This window comes from Scomber scombrus, chromosome 10 (genome assembly GCF_963691925.1).
Source record: "Scomber scombrus chromosome 10, fScoSco1.1, whole genome shotgun sequence".
NCBI classification, from domain to species: Eukaryota; Metazoa; Chordata; class Actinopteri; order Scombriformes; family Scombridae; genus Scomber; species Scomber scombrus.
Window position 1 is genome coordinate 10,292,062 of NC_084979.1, and position 18,411 is coordinate 10,310,472.

The 18,411-nt window shown below is 41.0% G+C and overlaps 2 protein-coding genes across 2 annotated transcripts; one reads left to right on the top strand and one right to left on the bottom strand.

The window, feature by feature from the left end:
* Positions 1 to 5,569: 5,569 nt before the first annotated feature.
* On the bottom strand, positions 5,570 to 8,744 carry LOC133987307 (uncharacterized). Its single transcript, XM_062426625.1, has 4 exons — positions 8,477 to 8,744; positions 6,744 to 6,796; positions 6,366 to 6,534; positions 5,570 to 5,931 (listed from the first exon to the last, which is right to left on the bottom strand). The coding sequence occupies exons 1-4, from the start codon at positions 8,679 to 8,681 to the stop codon at positions 5,570 to 5,572; spliced, it is 789 nt and encodes a 262-aa protein (XP_062282609.1). The 5' UTR covers positions 8,682 to 8,744.
* Positions 8,745 to 9,664: 920 nt separating this feature from the next.
* wdr6 (WD repeat domain 6) lies at positions 9,665 to 16,848 on the top strand. Its single transcript, XM_062427389.1, has 7 exons — positions 9,665 to 9,769; positions 10,008 to 10,119; positions 10,739 to 10,903; positions 11,004 to 13,785; positions 14,767 to 14,844; positions 15,075 to 15,191; positions 15,693 to 16,848. The coding sequence occupies exons 2-7, from the start codon at positions 10,050 to 10,052 to the stop codon at positions 16,627 to 16,629; spliced, it is 4,149 nt and encodes a 1,382-aa protein (XP_062283373.1). The 5' UTR covers positions 9,665 to 9,769; positions 10,008 to 10,049; the 3' UTR covers positions 16,630 to 16,848.
* The last annotated feature ends 1,563 nt before the right edge of the window (positions 16,849 to 18,411 follow it).

The following is an 18,411-nucleotide window of genomic DNA, read 5'->3' on the forward strand; positions in this document are numbered from 1 at the left end:
TGACAGCTTCCATCTCCCTTTTATGCATTGTGACAGTGCTTGGGGCACCTGGAACAAGTTCAAAGGTCATGGATCGTCCTGCACCACTGGGGCACCCTGGGATATCAGAGGACTAGAAAAAAACTTGGGACAGAGGAGACAGTAAGATAGAAAGTAAGGCAAAGAGAACATCCGCTGAGGATGCAAGTGGGCGGGTTGTACTGTATAAATTAAGTTTTTCAAGACCCACCGCCTACAATAATCTTTGACAGTTCTTTGGACGATGACTCAACCACCTCGACTACCTAAAAACTGTAAAAGACAAACACAAACTTCTCAGATTTCAAACACAAAAGTCAGCCTGACCGGAAAGATCCGTCTAAAAGAGAAAAAAAAAAGACTGTAAATAACATTTTTATACATTTTGTATCTTTTTCATAGGAGATGAAGAGGAAATCTCTTGTGATGTTTTCTTTCTTTTTTTTTTTAATGATTGTGTCCGTGTGAGGTTGTGCGCGAGGTTGATGCGAGTGCAGTCTTGTTCGTTGCTGAGGGAGAGATTTCCCCCACAAAGAAAAAAAAAATCCCCAAATTTCTCCCCGAAAACCATTTTCCTCAGAAACTTTTCCTCATGCCCATCAACTTTGTGTACAGCGACAGGGGGTCCGGCAATAGTATCCGATGAGATTATGGAAAACCACGAGACGTGGTAGAAGGGAAAATATCAAAAATAGCCAGAAGTGATTGTAAATAGAGGAAGGGATTATTATAAGAGATTTTGATGGAACAAGATGATTGTGCAGAGAAAGATGTCCAACTGGAAGCTAAGACACAACAAGAAGGTTCAGAGTTGATGGGTCAATTGTTAAAGCTAAGTCACAAGTGTCAAAGTATCACCTCTTTCAGGAGATTGTGCTGTTTTGTGATCCAATTTCTGCTGTATATGAATGTGACCTTGTCATCTGTCCATGTATCTTTGTGCCTGGTGCTGTCTGAACCAGACCATATCGTTCAATTGATATTACAAGACCATATCTATAGTGTTCTGGAGACCTGGTGGGTGAGGGTAGATATCTGTCTGCCTCTCTCTGTGAGGCTGTATCATGTAACAACCATTCAAAAGCCCTCATGGTGTTTTGTACTTTGATGCATCACGACTAAACCTGCCTCAAGAGATGCCACAGGAGCAAGCCAAACCTTTTCCGGCAGCATCCAGGAGACTCAGTTATAAACACTTCTCATGCAAAACTTCTGTGCAAATTCAAGCCAAAGGGACAAACTGCTTCAAATCAGTACGAGACGTCAATGTTCTCCAGTTTTCTGGGATGGAAGGGAGTTGTGCAGGATGTGAACGCTGTAGATGGAATTCCCAGTTTTGTTTCAATCATGATTTTTTTATTATTATTATTATTGTGCCATGGAAACAAGATTAAAGTGAGATATTGGTTGTGTCTGAAATGACTCCCTATTTACTATATAGTGAAGTAGTACAAGAAGTAGTGTCCATGGCATGTACACTACTTTCTGTGAACAATCCCACAATGCAATGCTCCACATGTTAAAGATGTGAAAACTACCGTCACACAACTCTACAGCTGAAGGTGATGACACAAAATGACGATTAGTTAATGTCTGAAATCTTGATTTGCTGCTCACTATTGACTGAACTATTTAGTGTCTATTATATAGTGAGCACTGAATGAGTGAATAAAGATTGATTTCGGACACAACCATTGTTTTCATAAATTAGGCCATAAACCACTGTCAGCTATTTTATTTGGCTGCATATACTGGATGTATAAGCAAGTGGATGTTTGAGCTCATGTCTGTAGCACAAAAATCCCATGTTAGATTTTTTTTTAATTGTAAGGTTGAACACAATTGCTACAAAATATCCTTTTAATCTAAAAAGAAATGTCACAGAAAAGAGGCACCTGTTCTAAATCCGTCCACTCCTGACTTCACTTTCAGGCTTAAAATCATCCAATGTGACCTGTCATCGATGGAGAGTTTCACAGCAGAACGCATTAATCCAGATTTTGTTCTTGTTTAGGCTGCTGTAGAAAGACTCAGTGTATGAATTCAGCGTAGCCTCTGCAGCAGCGATCCTGTTTGCAGAGGAGACGATGTCAGTTGTGACAGCGCTCAAGGCCTGTAAGTGGGTTTGAGACGCAGGTCTTTCCATCAGCAGCTGTTCCTTTCTCACAGCTCAGTTAAGGTAACAGCGCGAAGGCATTTGTAAGCAAAGGAGACAGACAGGCGGTCTCCACCAGCCTTCAGAGGGATTAAAGGATTGTGGATAATATAACTGCTTTTTTTGTAGTGAAAAAAATCGCTGTGGGTCACATAAACTGAAGGCAAAGTGGAGTTTCTGTATTGCAAAAAATGTGTTGCCTGTTTGTCCTCAAGCAGAGAGCATTTGTAAAAACAGAAAGAAGAAGGAAGTGAATAAAAAACAAGAGGGCAGGGAGCTACAGATTAAATTAGAGCACAATGAGCATAAGAATAAATCGCGATGTACAAAACCAGACAAGGTTGGAAGGAGAACAAATTGGGTCAGAAACCATGACTGTGTGCAAAATGTGACCGCAGGGATGAAGGCGATGTTACTCATCGCAGAGAAAAAGAAAAATACAAACAAATGGACGGAAATTCAGATAAGGGAAAAACAGACACACATATCTCAAACACTTGCAAACGCATGTCTCCCAGCTCTGACCGCTCGCTGTGCTGTCATTCTCATGTCTCCGGGATGTGACAAGCAAAACCAGTTTGTGAAAATACTATTGCCAAAAAACAAACAACAAAAAAGTGCTCCTGCAGGGGAACGCGAACCACAAGTCTCTTAAAGGGGTAGTACACCTGAAAAAAACTCAGTGATTCCTTGTCATTCTTTCATAAAGCTGCTCCGTTTGTTATTTCATGGATCCTTTATCTTCAACTGACAGTACCTTTAACCTGTACAGACATGAGATTTATTTTATTTATTTATCAATGATTTATTGACATTGTTATTAATTGTTTATGTTGACATTTTGTACAAGAGGTTGTTGTTAAAAAGGTTTGTTTTTTTGGCCAAATGTTCCTTTTTTATCCATATGTAATGTTTCTTATAATTGGAGTCTCTCACTGCAACAAATTCACAGATGGATGACAAGAAAAGAGGGGAATGTGAAGATAATTATGTCTCTTTTTACACCTGGAATTAAAACCTGATGCTAAGAAGATCCTTATGAGGACACAGCTTTTAAACATTTAAACGCTGGCATACATGCAAAATATAAAATTATTGAATTGGTTTTCTTTATCTAAGCACAGAGGTGAAATCTGACCGAACAAATTTTATTTCCAATCCTTTGCAAGTGCATTTATCTTCTCATGACAACATATCTAGACATATCTTCACTGAACTTTTTTTTCTCCCCCCCGTCCACTTTCAGATCAGATGATTAACTGGTCATTTATCAGCTTGTACACACAACAGACAGCTGTCAGTGGCGATTAAATGACTCCAGCTTCAAGGTTAATCTGGTTGGGGCCAATAGGAGCCACACAAGCAAGGGGGGGGGGGGGGAAAGACTGACACACAAGTTGTGATGTGCTCTGAAAAAAGACAGAGTGAGAGAGTCAGGGAAGAGGAGGAGGAGTGGGAGATTGTCTTTGTTAGCTTGTGTGTTAATTATGGGATGCCTTCTTTCCCGCCGTCGGCAAGGGGACGGCGGCATGGAAACAGCTGTTCCCCTGTTACCGCGGAAACAAGAGAAATGTTTGACATTAAAAAAAAGACTTATTCCTACAAGGCTGTTTGTGTTTGTATTTATTCTGTGTGTGAGACAGAGAGAAAGGTTTGCTCTTTCATATTCATGAGAACAGACATTTCCAGGTGCGAAAAGCCGAGCAGAGAAAATATCCTGACAGAAGGACACAATATTCTGGAAGCTTCTCTGACTTGTTTTGACTCTCAAAGTATTCTCTGTCACATTCAGAAGCATCAGAGATGGTAAGCTGCCACCTTGATACATTCAGCTCAAGGCAAAAGCACCCAGCTGCTACCATCAGTCCTCAAATAAACCTGCAGAGGCTGAAACAAAAAAACTGATTTGTGCTCCAGTTTTTACCACAACGTCTTGATCTCAAGTCCATGAGAAGATGCTGTTTCAATTAGTAAAATACAAAAGACATGTTTGCTCTGAAACATACAGATGAGGGAAAGATTAAATTACGAATGAATCACTCATTTGGCTGCATTAAGTGTGAAGCTGGAGCCACAACTAGCTTAGTTTAGCTAAGACTGGAAGCACAGGGAAACAGCTAGCCTACCTGTGTTCAAAGTCCAAAATAGTTAAAAGCACACACTCTACAACTCTATGAAACTGCTGTTTTTAATGTTGCATGTATTGAACAATGTACAGTGTATAAATTGAATGTTTTAGGGGATGTAGTAGATGTATTTTTGAGCTTTGGGGTGAATCAGACTAGCTGTTTCCTCCCTGCTTTCAGTCTTTATGCTAAGCTAGGCTAACTGATTCTACCTCCAGCTCCATACTTAACACACAAACAACAGTGGTATTGATCCTCTCGTCTGAGTTTCAATAAGAGAGCCCAAAAGCGTATTTGTCAAAATGTGACAATTTATTTAAAGAAACAGAAGGCCCATCATGAGCTTCAAGAGCAGCTTTATAGATCCTTGACATTGATTCTCTTCTTGTTCTGCCCATAATCTTGTGCAAACTCTTCTAGGAGAGTGGAGGATGTTACAGCACATATTAATGCCCCTGTTTTTTTTTTTTTTAATAGGTTCTTCAACAAAGGGCAAGGTGTCCACATACTTTTTGCCACGTAGTATATGTTTCTACAATCATTAGACTGATTTTTTGTTTGGATTCTCTGTGCCAAACTTCCACTTTGTACTAAAAGCAGATCTCTAAGCAAACGAAATAAGCTAAAGCATACATATTGAGGCTAACATGCACTTTAAAAACAATACAAGCTAAATGTTTTCATTTCTATTTAAAAGTTTTGTCCGTTCAGGAACGTCATTACTTCATCTGTAGATGTAATCTCAGTACATTATTTAAAATAATGTCCTTCCTAAAACCGGCTTTGACCTTTACAGAAGCTGTCACTTGTCTCACATAATCTTAAATGTCAAAGAAGATCATGTGATTTTCAATAGTGGAGCTACATTGTGATAAAAAAACATATAAAACCAACTGATAATTGTGATTTTGATCTTAATTCTTTCACATCGTTCAGAAGCATTTATACAAGGTGTGCAAAGGAACTCATTACTCAGAATATATTGTTCAGTGAGATCAGAGTTGAACATTTGGTAGTTTTTGTACCATGTGGAAAAAAATCCCAACTAGTTACACTTAAAAATACTTACTTTTGTACTTTTTAGTCTAGCAGTACTTAATGACCTCAACAGAATCAAAGTCATCTAACTCATCTAGCACAAGTACTTTTCCCTGTTTGTATTTTAAAAAAGCAAAGCACAGCTGAAATGAGGCAACTGAGAATCCTCCTTTTGCATTTGAGTACAAAAAAAAAGTACAAAAATAGTAACAGTTCAAGAATGAAACAAGCTTCATCCTGTCGGATGAGATGTTTTTTCATCTTCATCGCTGCTACTGGAGGAAGACGGGGGCACGTCCTCGCCCATCTTCTTTAGCTTGGCCTTGTAGTAAGCCTTCTTCATCCTGAAGGCCTTCTCCTTCTGCTTCGTTGCTCTCCTCTTCTCCCTCATCAGCTCCTGCTCCCACGCCAGCACCTTCATCCTGTTCTCCCACTCCAGGATCTTCATCTGCTGCTGCTGCTCCAAAGCTTCTGATCTCTGCTGATGCTCCAGCCTCGACAGGTCTATGGTGTCGTGCTGAGCTGGGCGGTGGCCCACTTCTTCTGCCTCGCTGCCTGGCGGGAGGAGACGTTGGCTGATGAGCCTGGAGGTACCTGGAAAATTAAAAAAGGGTCAGTGAAGTGAAACTCACCTCAGACATCAATTTATAAATGCATTAAAGTAGTTATGCCACTTTTGCCCCAAATCCTCCAACACGTCCACTATTTTGTTACCTCACATGCACATATACAGATGCTCCAAACAACATACCACTGCGATTGTGTGTAGACTATTCAGAAAACACTGCTATACAGTGATACAATTAAAAAATACTCTGCTTAGTATAATATATGTCTGATATGGTTTTTTATTATCCGTAAAATCACATCTACTTCTCCAGTACTGTTTACATAAGTTTCGCATTTCATAGAAACACATTCTTTTAAGAGTCCAAACTGCCACTGATATTTGCCAACAGAAAGTTCACCTGCACGTGTTTCTAGGCAACAAGTGCAGTGGCAGCTTGCAGAGCTTCATTTGTGGCTACCTGGTGCTGTGAAGTAGGAAGCAGGAAATGTCACATCTCGCAGATCTGCATTGTGGGAGTTGGAGTTGGCCGTGGGGCTATGGTGCAGATCTGACCATTCGCTCCCTGTGATTCTGTCCAAGGCGTGACGCTGGAGGCAGATGGCCACTTGCTCCTTGCTGTCGTCAGCCTGAGGAGGAGACAACCAAGAGTGTTTTTGAAGTGACTCTTTCACACTGGTGAAACATCTGTCATCTCTAGCATTCAGTATTAAGTATTCTTAGTAGTCCATGAATATTAGCTGGTCACACTGAGCTTAATCTTTGGTTTAAATTCTGCTCATGTGAAATTCTGCTTTTAATAAATTAAAAAGCAAAATGACCACTTTTAAATATTTACCCGATTCACGCTGCCATTTATCTGCCCAGCAGCATTTATCATCATAAAGCCGCCTGCTAATAAGAAAAGAGAGAAAAAGAGAGAGAGAGAGAAGCAGACAGACAGGGAGGGACTGCAGGTAAATGTGTTAGGAAAATAATCAGAGGGTGCCTCCTTCTGGTGAAAGCAGGTACAACACACACACACAAAGCTGCAACTAAACCAACACTTCAGCATGCATCGACTGCACCTTATAGCATCATCTTTTAAGCAATGAGGAAAGTCCACCAAGTCAGCCTCAAATTTACTCTCAGTTAAGTTTCAGGTTGAAGACAACAGCTTTCAAAACAATACTGTAAACCATTTAGAATCATTCCTACACTATTATAACTATACTACACTATACTATAATATTCAATCTGTTGTTGTTTTTTTATTTCAAAGTTTAACAAATTGTTGTCACGTGTTTGACTAACTGCACATGTTTTGGGCAGTAAGGGTGATAAAGTGAGATGGATTTAACTTCAGGCTCTCTTGGCAGCAAGTTTCCCCTGTGCTGAAGTGTCCTTGAGCAGGATTAATCCCTTACAAAATTCCACCGCTGCAGTTTTGTAGCTTTTTCTGATCTCAGATCTCAGATTGTATCTTGGGAGGGGGAAGAGGAGCTCAGATTTCCCCCTAAACTCTCAGTTAATCTTACAAATGAACATTAAACAAACAAAAAATATTTAAGGGACTACAATTAAGCAGAGACTATGTGAACACTTGAGGGGCAGTTAAAAAAAAATTTGTTTGTTTGTTTTTTTAAATTTAAAAATAGAAAAGAATAAAATCTCAGGGTCATGCTCAAATGTTATTTAAGGCAGTGAATTCTGCTGTAAATTAATAGTAAGTTATTTTCCCCCAAATTTGGATTAAGCCTTTTAAATACATCTGGAGGTTATGAATTGGTTTTGTTCATGATTAAAGGATTTAAATAGATAAATCCCCCTTAAGATTTATGGATGCATTGATGCATTCTGATATATTAAGAGTTTATTACATGGATTAACAGTTTTATTCATTAAAAAAAAAAAACTTAAATCAATTGATTCTTCCTTTATTAAAAACCACTGGCCGTTTAAGGTATATATTAATGAATGACAATCCATCAAATGATCCAATAAGCATTCCCTTTAAATGTACCTAACATTATCATTATTAATATTATTATTATTATTATTATTATTATTATTATTAAATGTAGGTTAATTGTATTATGAAGTAAAATAATAAATGAGGGCTTCAGTATTATAATGATGATGCATTATCAAAACAGCTGTTGATTAATCTGATTAATCCTCCAGAGAGGAACACAGGGGCACTTCAGTAGGCTGCAGATGTTCAACTAAAGATCCAACAACAGACAGTCAATGAAACCATGACAAATAACTATAAATCACAACTTTCCAACATTATATATACTAACATTACACTACGAGTTGTTTTTATTGTTGCCATACATAAATCTAAACATACACAGAGTACATAACACAGTGGGAAAGCTCCGGGTGATGACCTGAAACAGATGTTCAAATACTCACACGTTCCCACTGCTGTGACCAAATACACACATACACATACATATACACACTCACACACACACACATCAACCCACACATACACCAGCAGAATGAACCACAACGACTCGATTAGGATCAAATGCACTGAGCTATTTCTCCGTTTAACCTGTGTTTTGAGTGAAGCTAGGCTACCTTCCACCAGCTTGCGGACCGCTGCTTTGTGGCCAGCTCCCCCTGCGTGGCTGGTGAGAGCAGCCTCGCCCATGGTCTGAAGTTTGATTGATTTACAACAGGCCCTGCATCGGGCGAAGTGAATATCCTGGACGTCTTTAACCAGCCACTCCTTATAAATGTCCTTAGAGAGCCAGGAGTCTTGAAATTTACATTTTCCAGGCATAGTCAGCTGTGAAGTTGACTGGACCGCTTCTTCACAGCCAGCCGCAACCTCTTACCTCCTGATGCGTTCAAGGTCTGCTCAGAAGCTCCGGTGGTCTGACTTTGTACCACTGCGCAAATGGTTTGAAATTAGCTTACTATATTTTCTTCTGAAACAAATTGACATCCTCCCAGTCACTTCTAGCATATAGGACTGAACTGGAATAACACGTGGATTCTGTGAGAGGGATACTGAAACTGTAGAACATATTTTCTTCGAATGTGAATATGTGCAAGAAATACTGGCTTTTAGTCAGAGCTGCTTCAATCTTTAGATGTAATGTTGATTAAAGCTCCAATACTTCTGAAAGAGAAATAACTTGCATTATCTGGTAAACAATGTGATTTTATTGGGTAAACACTTTATTCATAGATGTAAATCTCTTCAATGCATGACAGACAGAAACAACCTGAAACTTTTTTTCTTTTATTTGACCTGTTTGTACTGTTTGAATATAATCATCTCTCTTAGATAACTTAATTTCACAGTTAAACATGTTCTTTAATCTTTGTTTGTGTCATTTGTTTGTCTTTAGTAAGCCTACTGTTTCAACGCAAATTACATTTTATATTACTGAAATATGCCATAAAGCTTTTGCTTTTTGGTGTTGTTGGGTTTGTTTTACAATAAAAACAAAGCAAAAACTTCTTCAATAAATTATAGAAACAACGTTCAAGTTAACGCAGCATTGGTGTGCTTTACTTAAATATCCCAGAGCATATGAGATAATTTGTAGAAACAGCATGGTTGCATCTGCTGCTGTGGTTAAAAAATCTATCCAAAACGGTCCATCATTAATTGTAAAACATGCCAAACGTGCTGTTTATTATAACTGAAGACACTTAAAGGCAGCACAACTCAACGGCGCTCTGTCACGTGTATCGTTTCTCGTTGTAACCAATCAGCGTCCAGCAAGCCAGCAGCGTGTGCTGATTGGTTAGAACGCGGCAGAGCAGAAACACACGAGGACTTGATGAAGGATCGTGGATGAAAATAAAGATGTTTTAAAGCAGATTTGACACACACTTCTGTGGCTTCTGAGGCATTTTGTAAGTAAAGCACGTCACGGACTCTTTATTTACCTAAAAAAGTTGCTTTCCTGGGGTTGTAGCCACTCAGAAGCATGATATATGTCCTTGTTGTTAGCTGTGTTGGCTAAGTGAAAAGCTAACTAGTGGTGACTGTACTCAGCACAGACTTCTGACACCGACCATGCTTGCTGGATATAATCGTTTCTGACTCTACCATCTGTTTAAAAAAACGTGTGTTTTACTTGATGTCTTTCAGACAGCATTGATGATGTGTCCTCACTGAAAAAGTCATTAAGAGATGGAGACAGCAGCTCTGGTAGCTCCAGTCACAGCTCTGGAGTTCCTTCAGGATGCATTTCTGCTGTCAGGTAGGCAGCAATGTTCAGACAATCAACATACAAGTCATTCATTCAGTGATGCACTGATACTGCTGTTCACTGACACAGAGACATCTGTTTTCCTGTCCATATTGGTCAATTTTGATGTGGTTCAATCTAGTTATACAGTCCAAAAGTGAAAGTGTCTAACATATTAAGAGCCCTACAATATATTCAGAGTCACTTCTATTTTGCTTTTTTCAATTTTTTGTTATATGTAAATATGTATATGTAAAGGTTGCTCCTCTCCCCTTTCACTAAGCCACGTTTCCCAAGATTATCATTGTTTTGTGTGGCTATTTTGAGTCAATCTTTCCATTAATTTGTTGGTTAGGGTTTTTAAATAATGGAACACATTGGTTGATATGTGTGGTTGTTGATATGTGTTTTTCCACCCCAGATTTTCATTTTTGTCTGTTTCATTCATATTTTTGTTAATAAATATCAGAGTTGTGTGCACATTCTCCTGCTGCCAACCTACTTCTTTGACATCCCTTTAGAAGTTTACAGTGCCAAATGACCTCTGCCCTTCACTACAGTAAACTTAAAGACTTCATAAAGTATTGCACAACCCACATTTAACCCAATTTGTGTCATCCTTTTCTGGCAGGTGAGGGTCCAGTCTTGACAGTGTACAGTCTCCAGCCTCATCCTAAAGCCTGTGCCTCACTGAGCGTGCTCCAACACTACAGAATCCATGGGATAAGACCAAGACACCCGTCAGCTTTCCAACCGCACAGCTCTGTCACAGGATCTTACGAGAAGAAGAAAGATGGTTTGATTTTGACAATTTTAAATTAATTTCCTCTAATGTGTTAAAGGAGTGTTAGGAGGAGTTTTTTTCACACAGTCCCCTCTCATCTTTTAATCTCCAGGTCTGAGCACCACCGTAGAGCCCAGCTTCTGTGACCTAGCAGTGTTTGGAGGCAAGGCTGTAAGGCTGGTGAGGCTCCATGATGGAGAGCATCTGCGCTTGGAGATCCTGGGTCCTCTCATGGAGCTAAAGGACTGGGCCCTGGATGTCCGTTGGCTCTCTGGGGACAAACACTCACTTCTCTGTGTGGCTGTAGCCCACAACAGTGTTCTTCTCCTGGATGTCAGTACAGGAAATGCCCTGGTTCAGCGCTCCTGTGTGGAGGGGTGTCTACTATACTCTGCCTTGCTTCTGGTACATGAATCTTGGGAGGACACCGTCTTTATTGGAGGGACTGTTTTCAACCAGCTGATTGTCTGGAAGCCTGGCGGAGGAGGAGAAAGTAGTGATTCTGACCACAAAGCTCCAGTTGAAAGGCGTCTACTGGGCCACAGCGGGGTTATCTTCAACATCTCCTACCTGCAGGAGAAAGGATGGCTTGCTTCAGCCTCTGATGATCGCAGCGTAAGGGTGTGGGGTGTTGGTGCTTTAGGGGGTCCTGAGGGGGATTGTGGGGACTTGAACCCGGCTTGTTTACGGGTCCTATATGGACACCAGGCTAGGGTATTCTCTGTGCGTCTCTCCCCAGGGAAAGTATTCAGCGCTGGGGAAGATGGGGCCTGTTTAGTTTGGGACTGTGCTAGAGGTGGAAACGTGGTTCGCAGACTGAAGGGACACCGAGCAGGTGGGGTTCGCGCTCTGGCGATCAGTGAGGGAACAGGCGACGAAGCAACCCGAGCGAGATGGGTGGCTACAGGGGGAGCGGATGGAGGGGTGAGGTTGTGGAGGGTGGATGAGAGTGAGGAAAGAAAGGAGATGATGGAGGACACAGAGACAGAGAAGCTAACTGACCTTAAATTTACCGGCCAAGGTATGCCTAAAGTGGTTTGTATAGCAGGAGGAGAAGATAAAAACACAGGCTGGAGCCAGTGCAAGTTTGTGGTTTGCACTGATCAAGGAATAGTTTACCAATACAGCGATGGGCAGTGGGAGACGGTGTGGCAAGGGTCCCCTGAGTTTCAGTCCTATTGTGTGATGGAAACAACAACCATCAGTGTGAAAGACTCAACTGTTAAAGCGAATTTGTGTGCTGTGGGAAACCTCAGTGGGTCCACCCAGGTCTTCCCCATCTCTCATCCTCAATATGGAATCCTTCTCACAGCTGGATCAGGAAAGATTCACAGTCTTATCTGGCAAGAGAGAGGAAAAAGCGCATATTTGCTAGCATCAGGCGCCAAAGGACTTGTTTATCGCTGGTGTATAGAGGTGATATTAAGTGAAAGCTGTTCTTTGTCACTTAGCGTAAATTCCCTTCCTTCATTCCTCCTTCCCCCCTGCGCCAAACGCTGGCTGACAGCTTCAGTGTGCCTCCACTCCACGTCAGAGGGCTCGCTGTGGGTGTGCGGGGACAGGAGAGGCTCCCTGCTTTTGTTTCAGGAAGGAGGAAAAAGTGAAAAAGAGAAAGGAGACAAGGGAGAAACAGATAAAGGTTTGCTAAAACAAACTGAGGAAAATGGCAGCAATGGAGACAGAAAAAATGAAGTTACTGACCTAACTTTGGAGCCACTGAGCTGCTTGTTCGGGGTGCATGGAAAACAGGGTATAACCTCAGTGTATGAATACCAGGGACTGCTCTACAGCACTGGGAGGGATGGCTGTGTGAGGGTCTTTAGAGTGCATCCAACATCACCAGAAAAAGGTGAAGAAAGTAGAAAAAATAGCAACGGAGGGAGCACAGAGAACAGGGGAGGGCTTCAGCTGGAGGTTCTAAGAGTCCAGCGGGCCTGCAAGGGGATGGAGTGGTTGGAGAGGGTTTTGATTCTGAAACCTGAAATTCCTGAGGAAGAGGAGGAGGAGGAGGTCACAGATGAATGTGAGAATCAATATAAGGTAAAGCAACAAAATTCAACAGAAAAGCTGGAAGTTACTTTAGAAGAGGGTTTTAGAGGGGAAGAAGTACAGAAGGGGAACAAGGGAAGAGAAGCCAGGTTTGCCATCCTCGGCTTCCACGCTGTCCATTTTGTGGTATGGGACCCAGTGAAGCAGGAGAGACTGTTGGCGGTGCCTTGTGGTGGGGGCCATCGCTCTTGGAGTCTCTGGCCGATCCACAGAGGGATTTGGAATGGATATGGAGCCCTAGTCTTCATCAAGCAGGGGGCTGTACTGGCTTCCCAACCCCCTGGAGAGGCACTTAACTTGGCTGGGAGTGCAGGAAGGACTGGAGGGTGGTGTCTGAGAGAGGGTGTCCATGGGAGGGGGATTGGGTGTGTATGTAGGCTGGGGAGGATAAGGGGGATCAGGAATGACATTCAAACAGGGACGACAGAAAATCTGAGTGGAGCTGAGGGAAGGGATAGATTTAAAGATGAAGTAAGGGGGATGGAGAGAGACACGGAACAATGGGAGATAGTGGTAACAGGCGGAGAGGACACTAGCTTAACTGTCCTGGCAGTACATCCTCACTCTGGCAGCGTCAAAGTTCTCTCAGTTATTACCGACCACATCTCAAGCATCCGGACGGTGACGGCGGTAACACGTGAAACCCAATCGCAGTCTCTCTCCGCCCTGCTCGTGTCAGCCGGTGGCCGTGCTCAAATGCAGTGTTACCGTCTGGTGATCAGCTATGACAGCCACAGACTGGCTCCCTCCTGCCAGGTGATCCAGGTGGCCAGTCACCGATTGGATGAACAGTGGGAGCGGAGGCGGAATCGGCACAAGACAGTGAAAATGGACCCTGAAACAAGGCAAGTTAATGGCTACAGTGGAGGAGAGGAATGAAAAGGAAGCTATGCCACTTAAAGGTGGGAATCACCAGAGGCTCCATGATACAATATTTAGGGCTGGGCGAGAAATATAACGATATTATAGATCAAATACCTATACCTATTGATATTGCAACAATATTGTAGTGATGACTGTTGATGCTTTCACTAAATATTTACACTATGAAATTTTTGATAAATAATCATCAGTAATGTGGATATAATGACAAAGTGGTTAAAAGGTAGTTAACTGATCAGCTAGAACAGTTTGGTAAATTCAGAAAATCATATTTTACTGTAATGCAGCATTTCAAGCCAGGAAAAGTCTGATGACATATCGCGACATTACGATATCCAAAATCTAAGACGATATCTAGTCTCATATCACGATATCGATATAATATCAATATATTGCCAAGCCCTAATGATATGATCACGATACTTGTGTCACGATACAATATTTTTGTGATTTTAAATATATTGTGATATGCTGCAATGTATTGCAATTCATTACCTTTTTTCACCTGCAAATTATGTCCCCAAAGGAAAAAAAACTTAACTATAATAAAAGATTGATACTTGGCGTCCGTGTATCGATACAATATTGCCATGCAAAATATCACGATAGTATGCTGTATCGATTTTTTCCCCAACCCCATCATCCAGGTTTATTTTTCTGCTCATGTACAGTATAAAAGGAATTTCATCCATAAAGAGATAGACTTCTTCTTTATTTATGCCTAATATCTGTCTACATGGAGAGGCTTTTTCTTGCATTGCTTCCTTCTTTTCTCTCTTATAATCTTTATCCTTTACTCTAGCTTCCATCTTTATTAAGAAAAGAATACATTCTCAAACATGTCTGTTCAGCCTTTTTCAGTTGAAGCACAATTCACCCTCTACTTTTTTCCTTTTAAATCTACATTTGACCCAGTCTTACCTGCTGTGCCTGTGTGTTTTCAGGTACATGTCTGTAGCAGTGGTGGATGACAGAACTGACTGTGTTCTTCTGGCTCTGGCCTGCAGCGACGGAGCTGTCAGGTTAGTGTCTGTCATAGCATGTTCTCAAGAGCTAGATAGAGAGAGCTGCAGCAATATAAAAACAGAAAGTCTTCCTAGTGTATTAATGCTCTCAAATGAGTATTTTCTTCATAAAGTGGTAGCGATGATGATTGTTACTGAATGAAAGAGGAAAATAAAATGTGTGTATAGCTTGAATGTGGCTTTAGATTTCAATTGTCCTTCATGTGTGACATCATTGTGTTTTCCAGATTGTTCTCAGTCAGTGAAGTTAAACATCAAATTGTTTTGTTATGGGAGAACTTTTACCACCAGCGCTGTGTGCTCAGTGTCGCCACCTGCAGCCTGGAGGACGGAAAAGGCAACAGGTGAGTTAATTATTAATCACGATAATAATAATAATAATACATTTATTTTATAGACACTTTACAGAATCAAAGACAAATTCAAACAATAAAACCATACAGAATAAATAAAAACACAATCAACAAAAGCAATGGAGGGAAGAAGAAACCAAAATAGAAAAACAAAACAAAGAAAAGAAAAGAAAAGAAAACAAAGCAATCAAACATTAAAAGTGGATTTAAAAAGCTGTGTCTTTAGAAAGTAATAACACAATACTTTATTATTATTATGATTATTTATTTATATTTAATCTCTGATCAGACATCCCTTTTTGTGCACAAACCTTAAAATAACATGCCTAAAATAAAAATGTTACTGTTCATAATCCTGGTCTCATTTGAAAGGTAACTCTTTAAATCTAGAGCCAAAAAGTCCAAATGAATAAAAGTAATTTATATAAGTTTAACTTTCAGTTTCCAGCAGGAAAATACGGAGAATACAGTCATGCTTCCTCTCTTTCTCAGGTATAAGCTGCTTTTCAGTGCTGCAACAGACGGGAAAATTGCAGTGTGGGATCTGACTGCAGCTTCTTCCTCATCGACCGATACCAATCCACCAATCCCCTGCCTCGAGATTCCCGCCCACCAGAGCGGCGTTAACTCACTGGCTGTTTGGGCAGAGAAACTTGGACAACAAGGGGGCGGTTGCCTGGTAACTGTTGCTAGCGGAGGGGATGATGGGCAGCTGACAGTGTCCACAATTAGGGTGCAGTACCCAGAAGATGGTAACACTGGGGGCAACAGTGGGCTTTTGCAGATTTCTCAACAGACACAACCCCAAAGCAATCTTCGTCCTCATCTCAACTCCCAGTTTCACATCCCGTTGGCCCACGCTGCCCCTCTGACAGCCCTGAAGCTCCTGAGCCCGGGACTCATGGTCTCCAGTTCATCGGATCAGAGGGTTTGCCTGTGGAGTATCTGCAGTAGCGGGATCCGCCACAGAGGGGCGCTGTACTCCCATGTTGCAGATGCTGCAGGACTGGCAGTGTGGGAGGGGCAAGCAAAGCAGGGAAATGAAAAGAGGAAGTCATGGTTTGAGTCTGAGCAGGATATTGCAATTTGGGGAGGGAGAGGGTGTCAGACGGGATTAGAGACGATGGGTAAGACAGTCGAGGGTAAGACAGGTGGGAGGTTCAGTGAGGATAAACGAACAGCTGATGAGGGGAGAGAACCTGATGAAGCAGCGAGTAAGACAGATGACCTCATTTGTAAGATGAGTGATGAGAAGGGAGAAGAGACAGCTTCTGAATGTAGAAATCCAACAGAGACTGACAGCGGGGGGACAGGAGGGAGGAATTTTAAGACTTCCTGTGAGAGAAGGAAGAAGATAGAAAAGACAGGATGGGTGCTGGTCTGCGGTCAAGGCTTCCAGCTGTTACAAGTCAGAAATACAGAGAGATGAGGACAGAAAGAAAAGATGAATCACAGAGTTAAAGTCACTCAACATAAGTGGAATCAAAATGTCCAAACCATAACTTTTTTTTCAATGGCCACATTTATGGCAATTATATGAATCTTTGAGTAATATTCTGTAATTGCAGCTGCATGTATTGATATGAACTGATTTTACTTTGGAAATTTTTAAGTACATTTTTAATAAAGTTAAATTATTAAAAATATACGTTTTTGTTGCTTTTGGGTGCAGTTGTTTAAGTTGTTTATTACCTATGTGGTTTAAGATTTAATTATAAAGCAAAAGCAAAACTAGAAATTCGATTTATGAAACAGACAACAGCTCCAAACAGGGACATTACCAACAAATCTGTGTTTAATCTCTCATGTGGAGTTATAGATTGGTTAAAATTTGTTTTGACTTCTCTGAAAACCAAAATCTATTCTTGAAAATATTTCACATAAAATAAAAAAATCTGTGCAGGGATACATTTCTCCCCATAACAAAGCACCAAAAGCATTTGGTGCTCACCAAGGAAAAAAATAAAAATGTTCACAGCTATTTGAGGAGAATATTAAAACAATCTCTGATGTGTTTGTGCCATCTGTGGCCTCCTTCAGGGAATAGCACCACACTGCATAAAGATGGCTGAAATGACAGGAGTTATTTTTAATACAGTATGTTACATGTCAGCCAGCCAGGAAAGAGCCTTGTACTTGAGCCTTGGCACTTGGTTGTTGACAAGAACCCCAAAAAGACACCAAAGACACTCTTCACCAAATGTCTCCATGCAGAAAAATCCCAAATCAAAAATGTTTTTGGGAGATTTGTGGATACAAACAACCCCTGAGTTGCCAGTGTGCAGATTATTGTTCTGGAGAAAAGCTGATTTTTCCACTGTCATGACAGGCTTAAATCTGGTAGCTGACACATGATGATATACAGTACATGAAAAATGAAAATGAAAAATGTATACAAACTGTTAGAAGTCAGTGCCAGAATCTTTGCAGGAGTTGTTTAGAGATTAATTAAGCCCTGCAGAGAGGGAAGAATCCCTGAGTAGACCTGATTAATCTTGTAAAAGAGTTGTTTCCAAGCAGGGAGTCATGAGTAAATAAGAATGCATATTTCTGCTACACAGAATTATGTTGAACAGTTTATCTTCTAATTGTATTCAAATGACACCCTGAGAAGGAAAAGTCACCCTGGTTGATGTGTTAATAACAGATGTAGCTTGTGCTGAGGGATCATTGCTCATTTGTGTGTCTGGCCACAGGGTTATGAAATAGTGTTTGATTTTGGATGACTAAAGACTCAATTATCATGCACAAACAGGCCAAGAGTGTGCACTGAATATGTGTTTGGTTAAAGGTGAGGATTTGTATAAGCGTGCCCACTTTTGCTATGATTATGTTGTGTACATGTGTTCTGAAATGTTAATTCATCACAGTTGAAGCCAATGTGTTGTGATATGAAATGCTAATGCTTCGTATATTTGGCTGTGTGTGTGTGCGTGTGCACATGTGAGTGGCTGCCTGGTATGTAAATGCCACTGTGTTGAATGAAGTGTGTGAGACGGCTAGAAGCGTGTTCACCAGAGCCACGTTAAATGTCATACACACTGTAGATTAGAGAGTGTGTGTGCGTGCGTGTGTGTGTGTGTGTGTTGATTCGCAAGTCACGTGATTGGAATTTAAATGTAGATGTCAGATAAAGTGTGTGTGTGTGTGTGTGTGTGTGTGTGTGTGTGTGTGTGAGAGAGTGAGTGAGTGAGAGGTGACTTAAAACACT